This window comes from Rutidosis leptorrhynchoides, chromosome 11 (genome assembly GCF_046630445.1).
Source record: "Rutidosis leptorrhynchoides isolate AG116_Rl617_1_P2 chromosome 11, CSIRO_AGI_Rlap_v1, whole genome shotgun sequence".
NCBI classification, from domain to species: domain Eukaryota; kingdom Viridiplantae; phylum Streptophyta; class Magnoliopsida; order Asterales; family Asteraceae; genus Rutidosis; species Rutidosis leptorrhynchoides.
Window position 1 is genome coordinate 71,505,293 of NC_092343.1, and position 9,027 is coordinate 71,514,319.

At 39.3% G+C, this 9,027-nt stretch overlaps 1 protein-coding gene across 1 annotated transcript; it reads left to right on the forward strand.

The window, feature by feature from the left end:
* Positions 1-8,064: 8,064 nt before the first annotated feature.
* Positions 8,065-8,808, forward strand: LOC139874673 (uncharacterized). Its single transcript, XM_071862080.1, has one exon. It carries the CDS (start codon positions 8,065-8,067, stop codon positions 8,806-8,808), a length of 744 nt encoding a protein of 247 aa, XP_071718181.1.
* Positions 8,809-9,027: the final 219 nt, after the last annotated feature.

Below are 9,027 nucleotides of genomic sequence, written 5' to 3' on the forward strand. Positions count from 1 at the left end.
ATGAATATATGATTTATATGTTCGATCTTGTTATTTTTAGTAACTAGTCATTGAACTACTTTGGTAAAGTTGAAACATCCTTTTACTTATGAAATGAATGCGACATATTTTGGTCAAACGTCACGTTAAAGACTTATGACCACGTAACGGGACCTAAGTAGTCGGCACCGTCAAACATGATTTAGTCGGGTCGCTACAGATGGTATCAGAGCGTTGGTTGTAGGGATTTAGAGTTCATTGGTGTCAACCCCGAGTCATAGGGTACATTAGTGAGTCTAGACTACAACCGGCATATAGACTTGAAGTAGGAATTACTTGACTACTTGTGCATTTATACTCGAACGTTTCTACTCATATCTACTCTTATTTCATCTTAATCTCACGTTGTTTAATTTAATTGACACTCCACCTTGACTTAGTGAAATAATGTCGAATGCACATGTGAATTAGGGTAATATAATTTCCGGGATTATATTACGGTGACTCATATGAACGTTCCGACATTATGGCATAAAGAATTTAAGGCGAGTTAAGGAAAATTTTCTTTCTATCCTTATTTCATATCACGGTTAGTATTATTAAAAATACTAATCAACGGTATTCTTGTGTTTTGAAGGAACAATGCCTCCTCGTCGTGTGCCACGCCATGAGACTCCCGAACAAGCTCTACAACGAATGATAGCCACCGCCGTGGATGCGGCCATGGCCGGTCACTCCTCCAACAACAACAATAACAACAGCCACAACAACAACAATCAAGGGGCCGGTAACTCAAGCGAAGGGTGCTCCTATAAAGCTTTCATGGGGTGCAAACCTCACACTTTTGATGGGACCGGGGGACCGGTTGTGCTCACCCGATGGTTTGAGCAAACGGAAGCCGTCTTTAGCATAAGCGGTTGTCGGGACCAAGACAAGGTCAAGTATTCTACCCACACCTTTGCCGGTATCGCCCTCACGTGGTGGAACACGTATGTATAATCGGTGGGTACCGATGAAGCTCACGCCCTCTCTTGGCCCGATTTAAGGGAAAGGATGATCGTCGAATTTTTCCCTCGTGAAGAAACCCGAAAGATCGAACAAGAGCTGAGAACTTTAAAGGTGGTTGGAAACGATCTCAAGGCCTACAATCAACGATTCACCGAACTATCCTTGATGTGTCCCAACCTCGTGAACCCCGAATCTCAAAGGGTTGAACTCTATATGGATGGTCTTCCAAAGAGCATCAAACAAGGAGTGATGTCATCCAAACCCGCTAACCTACAACAAGCCTTAAACATGGCCCGCCAATTGATCGAAACGGTTGACGAAATCGTAGTTCCGGCACCTAAGGCCGAGGATAAATTGGGCGGCAACAAAAGAAAATGGGAAGCCCCCCAATCAAGCAACAACTACAACAACAACTTCATCAAAAAGCCTTTCACCTCCGACACCAAGAAAAGTTATGGCGGAAATAAACCCTTTTGCAACAAATGCCACAAACACCACTATGGTGAATGTAGCAATCTATTTTGCCACCGGTGCCAAAGGGGTGGTCATGTGGTCAACGATTGTAGAAGTGCCGCCCCCGTCGCTCAAAAGGTGCCCAATGCACCAAAACCGGGTACTTGTTATGAATGTGGCCAAACGGGTCATTTTAGAAATGCATGTCCGAAGAAGAAAGCCAACCCCAACACACGCAGCCGATCTTTCAACATCAACACTGAGGAAGCCCGAGATGACAATGAATTAGTCACGGGTACGTTTCTCCTCAACAACACTTATGTTACTTGTTTATTCGATTCGGGTGCCGATAAGAGTTTTGTATCCAAGACTTTGACTCATTCTTTTAGCATTCCACCACTTCCACTAGATACCACTTATACCATTGAAGTGGCCAACGGGAAACTATTGAGTACCGACACATATTACCGGGGGTGTACGTTAAACATTTTGGGTAATGAGTTTGAAATTGACTTGATACCCATGGAACTAGGAAGCTTCGATGTAATAATCGGTATGAATTGGCTAGCCAAAATGAAATCTCACATCCTTTGTGATCTTAACGCAATCCGAATTCCTATCGAGAATGGTGAACCCTTGATTGTTTATGGCAATAAGAGTTGCACCGGACTCAGCCTCGTTTCATGCCTCAAAGTTAGAAAACTACTCCGTAAGGGTTGTTTTGCGATCCTTGCTCACATTAAGAAAGTCGAGTCCGATGATAAGCACATCGATGATGTGCCAATTGTTAGTGACTATTCCGATGTATTTCCCGATGAATTGCCGGGTCTTCCACCTCATCGACCGGTTGAATTCCAAATCGATCTTATTCCGGGAGCCGCACCCGTAGCACGTGCACCATATAGACTCGCTCCATCCGAAATGCAAGAATTGCAAAGTTAAATCCAAGAACTACTTGATCGTGGTTTTATCCAACCTAGCCATTCACCTTGGGGCGCTCCGATTTTATTCGTTAAGAAGAAAGATGGATCCCTACGAATGTGCATTGATTATCGTGAACTAAACAAATTGACGGTTAAAAACCGATATCCTCTTCCTCGCATCGATGACCTCTTTGATCAATTACAAGGGTCTTGTATATATTCGAAAATCGATCTCTGTTCGGGTTATCATCAACTAAGGGTTAAAGGGGAAGATATCTCCAAAACCGCATTCCGGACTCGTTATGGTAGTTATGAATTTCTTGTAATGCCTTTTGGTCTCACTAACGCACCGGCGGTGTTCATGGATCTTATGAACCGCGTGTGCAAACCGTACCTTGAAAAATTCGTTATCGTATTCATCGATGATATTTTGGTCTATTCTAAAAACGAAGAAGAACACGAGGAACATCTCCGACTTGTGCTTGAACTTTTAAGACAAGAACGACTCTATGCCAAATTCTCCAAGTGTGAATTTTGGTTGAAGGAAGTTCAATTTCTTGGTCATGTTGTAAGTGATCAAGGTATTAAAGTCGATCCATCAAAAATCGAAGCCATTAGTAAATGGGAGACTCCTACTCCTCCTACTCACATTCGTCAATTTTTGGGTCTTGCCGGATACTATCGTAGATTCATCAAAGATTTTTCTTTGGTTGCTCGTCCTCTAACCGTGTTAACTCATAAGGGAAGAAAATTCACTTGGACAACCGAACAAGAATCCGCATTTCAAATCTTGAAAACAAAGCTAACCACTGCTCCTATATTGTCACTTCCCGAAGGCAATGATGACTTTGTTGTATATTGCGATGCCTCGAAACACGGTTTTGGGTGTGTGTTGATGAAACGAACGAAAGTCATTGCTTATGCTTCTCGACAACTCAAAGTTCATGAACGAAACTATACGACACATGATCTCGAACTCGGAGCAGTTGTCTTTGCATTTAAAATGTGGAGACACTATCTTTACGGAACCAAGAGCACTATCTTTACCGATCACAAAAGTCTCCAACACATCTTCGACCAAAAGCAACTTAACATGAGACAACGAAGGTGGATTGAAACTTTAAACGATTACGATTGCGAGCTTCGTTACCATCCCGGAAAGGTAAATGTAGTAGCTGATGCCTTAAGTCGAAAAGAAAGAGCGGTGCCTCTTCATGTTCGAGCTTTAAACATCACCATCCACACCAACCTTAATAGCCAATTTCGGGTAGCCCAAGATGAGGCTCTCAAGGATGAAAACGTTTCACACGAACTCTTGAACATTCTAGTCTCTCGATTCGAAATTAGGGAGACCGGACTCCGATATTACGCCGGAAGGATTTTGGTGCCTAGATATGGGGACCTACGAAGCCTTATTTTAGATGAAGCCCATAAGTCACGATACTCGATTCACCCCGGTGCCAATAAGATGTACCATGACCTTAAAGAACAATATTGGTGGCCGAACATTAAAAAGGACGTTGCTACTTATGTTGGAAAGTACCTAACTTGCTCCAAAGTCAAAGCCGAACATCAAAGACCGTCCGGGTTACTTCAACAACCCGAAATCCCGCAATGGAAGTGGGAAAGAATAACGATGGACTTCATCACCAAGTTACCAAAGACAACGGGCGGTTATGACACCATTTGGGTTATTGTTGACCGTCTCACCAAATCCGCACACTTTCTCGCTATGAAAGAAACCGACAAAATGGAGAAACTTGCACAACTTTACATTAAGGAGATCGTAGCCCGACACAGTGTACCTTTATCGATTATTTCCGACCGAGATGGCCGTTTTGTTTCTAGATTTTGGCGTACTTTACAAGAAGCGTTGGGAACGCGATTGGACATGAGCACCGCATATCATCCTCAAACTGATGGGTAAAGCGAACGCACAATACAAACCTTGGAAGATATGTTACGGGGCGTTGTCGATTTTGGAAAAGCTTGGGACAAGCACTTACCTCTCGCCGAATTCTCTTACAACAATAGTTATCACGCGAGTATAAAAGCCGCACCTTTCGAAGCGTTATATGGCCGCAAATGTCGTTCTCCTCTTTGTTGGGCCGAGATAGGCGACGTACAAATCACCGAACCCGAACTTATTCACGAAACAACCGAGAAAATCTTTCAAATCTGAGATAGGCTTAGGACGGCCCGAAGTCGTCAAAAGAGCTATACCAACAAACGACGCAACGACCTCGAATTTCAAGTCGGTGACCGAGTAATGTTAAAAGTCGCACCTTGGAAAGGTGTAATCCGTTTTAGGAAACGCGGGAAGCTAAATCCGCGGTATATTGGTCCTTTCGAAATCTTGAAGCGTATTGGAACCGTTACTTATCGTTTAGATCTTCCACCTCAATTGAGCTCCATTCATCCTACCTTCCATGTATCTAACTTGAAAAAGTGTCTTGCCAAGCCCGATATCATCATCCCTCTCGAGGAACTTACTATTGATGACAAACTTCATTTTGTGGAAGAACCGGTTGAAATTGTGGACACCTCCGTCAAGACGTTGAAACAAAGCCGAATCCTGATTGTCAAGGTTTGTTGGAATGCCAAAAGAGGACCCAAGTTTACTAAGGAAAGGCAAGATCAAATGCAAAAGAAATACCCTCACTTGTTCCCGGTTCCAGAAACGCAAGATTCCGAGGAAGAAACAACGACTACTACGCCTACTTAAATTTCGGGACGAAATTTCTTTTAAGGAGTAGGTAATGTAACATCCCGCCTTTTTCTAATTACTTTTCCGTTTTATTATTTAAAGTCCGTTATATGTTTATAACATCCTTCGTTAATACGCGTTTTAAATTATCTCGTTTAGGTAATTCACGCACCCGATTCAAAGTGGAGGGACTAAACTTGCCAAGAGGCCAAAGATTTGACTAGGTCAACTAGTCAAACCTTCAACCTCATCCATTCATTATTCCATTTTCTTTTCTCTTTTCTTTTACTACTTTCACATTTTCTCTCAATCTTCATCTCAAAGAATCATCATCCATTTCAAATCTAGCAAGCTTCAATCCAAACAAATTGCATTTTTGGAATCCTTGCAACTTCCTCTTCGATTCCATACCGATTACATCTCATTTGGGTAACTTTCTAAAATCACTAGATTTTATGTTCTTGATGTTTTTAACTTATAAATTTGTTAATTAGTGTCTATGGCTCAAGTCTAACATGAATATATGATTTATATGTTCGATCTTGTTATTTTTAGTAACTAGTCATTGAACTACTTTGGTAAACTTGAAACATCCTTTTACTTATGAAATGAATGCAACATATTTTGGTCAAACATCACGTTAAAGACTTATGACCATGTAATGAGACCTAAGTAGTCGGCGCCGTCAAACATGATTTGGTCGGGTCGCTAAAAATTATCCATATAATTAGAGTATTTTTTTAAAATAATTTTTTTGTTTTGTTTCAGCTCATATCCACAGTATTTTACGATTAAGCTTCATCATGGTGGTCATTTTACAAGCAAGTCTGGAAGGGAATACATCAATGGTAAGGTCACGTATATGATCTTATTGACATTGATACCTGGTCTGTGATCATGTTGAATGATATTATTGAGTCACTTGGGTACGATGGTAGGAGTTTGATATTATTCCACTTTTTAAAACCAAATACTTATTTGCATTATGGATTACAAGATTTTGGTAGTGATCAGGATGTGTTGAACTTGAGTAAGTATATAGATGATCACAAAGGAATATGGATGTATAGTGAACATGATTGGAGTAATGTATATACCTCAATGATTCCATTGAATCGAAAGAAACTTATCATTGAGGATATTGAAGAAGATGAACCAGTTGTCATTAAATCAAGTGTAAAAAAGCATAGTGTTAAAAAAGTTAGTCTTTGTAGGAATCTTGCATTAGAATATGGTGAATCTTCTCAGAGGCAAGGAGATAATGTTAACACCCAAGACAGTGTAGTGTTGGATGAGCATGTTAATGATGAAATTCAAGCAAATGTTGAGCCACCTATTATTGAACATATTAACGATGATATTCAAGCAGATGCAAATGATGAGGCAGTTGTTGTGGATAATTTAGATGAAAATGATGATGAGTTAGTAGAAGATGAAATCCATCAAGTAGTTGAAGACCATGTGGATATGAGAGACTTTAAGTGTAAGTTGTCCAAGTTGCCTTTAACTAATGAAAATAATTCTGAAAACAATGATGAAATGGAAGATGATTTAGAAGTACTGGACTTTGATGACTTTTCAAGTGGTGATGATGTTGATCTTGGGGATGATGCAGTAAGGAGTAGAAAGGTAAAGGAAATCAAAAAGCAACAAAGACATGGTACAGATTTAACAAAGACTTATTTGTACTTGGGAAAAAAAATTTCAAGTGCTGAAGAGGTTAAAGATTCCATTAGGGTACATGTTGTTGAAACTAGGAGGCACCTTTTTATAAAAAAAAAATGACAAAATCAGGGTTAGAGCTATTTGTAAGGGTATAGTGGATAAGACTAGTCAATCTTTGAAAAATGTACCAGAAGTGGGTACCTCATGTGGGTTGAGAAATAAGACAAAAAGCAATAAGGATGCTTTAAAGTCACATGAACAACCAAACAATAAAGAGAAAAAGTCAAAAAAAATGTGATTGGGTCCTTTAAGTTTCAAAACTTCCACTTTTACATACCTGGCAAGTTAAAACCTACATAGATAAACATACTTGTTTGCATTCAAGGGTTAATAAGCATTGTACCTACAATTTCCTTTCATAAGACTTGCTTGGCCAGTTAGCAACAAACCCAAACATTCCAACTAAAGTTGTTAAGGCTCAAATGGAAGCAAAGCATGAAGTACAAGTTTCTAAATACAAGGCTTATAGGGCATTGAGCAAGGCAAAACAGTTAATGAAAGGTGATTACATTGACAAGTATGCAGATCTGAGGGATTACCTAGAAGAGTTAGTGAGGTGTAACCCAGGAACAACTGTTAGGGTTCAAACTGAAAATGCAAATCCAAAAGCTAATACACATGTTTTTAAAAGGGTGTACATCTGTTTAGGTGCTTTGAAACAAGATTTTAGAACTATTGGAAGGGATTTAATTGGTGTTGATCGTGCTTTTATGAAGGAGCCTGCAACTGGACAAATGTTGACTGCAGTTGGTATTGACTGCAATAATGGAATTTACCCAGTTGCATATGCAATAGTTGAGCATGAATGCTTTTCATCTTGGAAATGGTTTTTGGAATTGTTAGCTGCCGATTTGGAGCTTACCCCAATGTCAAACTTTACATTCATAAGTGACATGCAGAAGGTACTAATTATATTTGTATTATAAGTCACATTCATATTTGTATTATATGTCATATTTTATTAAATTGTTAATATGTGTACAGGGTCTACTTCCAGTTATTGAAAACTATTTCTTTGTGCTGAGCATCATTTCTGTCTTAGACATATTCATGAGAATATAAAGTCAAAAGGTTGGAGAGGACATGCTTATAAGAATCATTTATGAAATTGTGCAAGAGCAACAAGTATCCCCCAGTTTGAAGCTGCAATGTTGGAGATGCAAAAATTCGATGCAAAATGTCACAAATATCTATCTGAAATTCCACCAAAACATTGGGCCAGAAGCCATTTTACACACAGAGCAGTGTCTGATGTTTTACTAAAACAACATGTGTGAAGTTCTAAACAGGTGGTTGTGTGATGCTAGGGACAAACCAATAGTTACAGCATTAGAGTATGTTAGAGAGTACATGATGAAAAGGATAGCTAATGTGTTGATCAAAGCTGCCAAATGTGATGGATCTCTAACTCCAACTGCAACCAAAATATTTGCTGTGCTGCAGAAAGAAGCTAATAGTTGTGGTGTTATGTGGAATGGTACTGGTCAATATCAGGTGAATGGACCTCATGGATTTCAAGTTGTGGTGGATATGGAAAACATAACCTGCTCTTGTAGAAAATGGGAGATAACAGGAATTCCATGTAATCATGTTGTAGCAGTACTTTATGACATGTCTGAGAATTCAATTGATATTGGTCATGTTGAGAATTGGGTGCATCGTGTTTATAAATTAGATTCTTGGAAAGAAGCATATGCTTTTAGCATTAAACCTATTCCTAGGAGAGAACTATGGGCAAAGTCATCAGTTACTGCAAAGTTGTTACCACCCAAAAAAATCAAGTCTGCTGGTAGGCCAAAGAAGTCTAGAAGAAAATCAATGGATGAGAAGGAAGATGTTAATGTCAGTGGGAAATTGACAAGACATGGAAAGACTGTGAAGTGTGGTCATTGTGAAAATTTTGGGCATAACAAAAAGGGATGTGGAAATGAAGGCATTGGAGACAAAAGGAAGATGTCAAGTGAAGCTTCAACAAGTGCAAGTAACAAGAAAGGGAAACAAGCTGTTGTGTAGGTATTTAGTTTGATGCTATTTGGTTATTGTCTTTTGAATATGTAATGTTAATGGTAATTGTCTTTTGAACATGTTGTTTGATGTTAATGGTTTGTGAACTAGTTATTGTAATAGTTTGATATTAGGGTATCTAACATATGTCTTTTGAACTTGTTATTGTAACTGTTTGATGTTAGTGGTTTGTTTTGAACATATGATTTGAATATGTAAATGTAATGG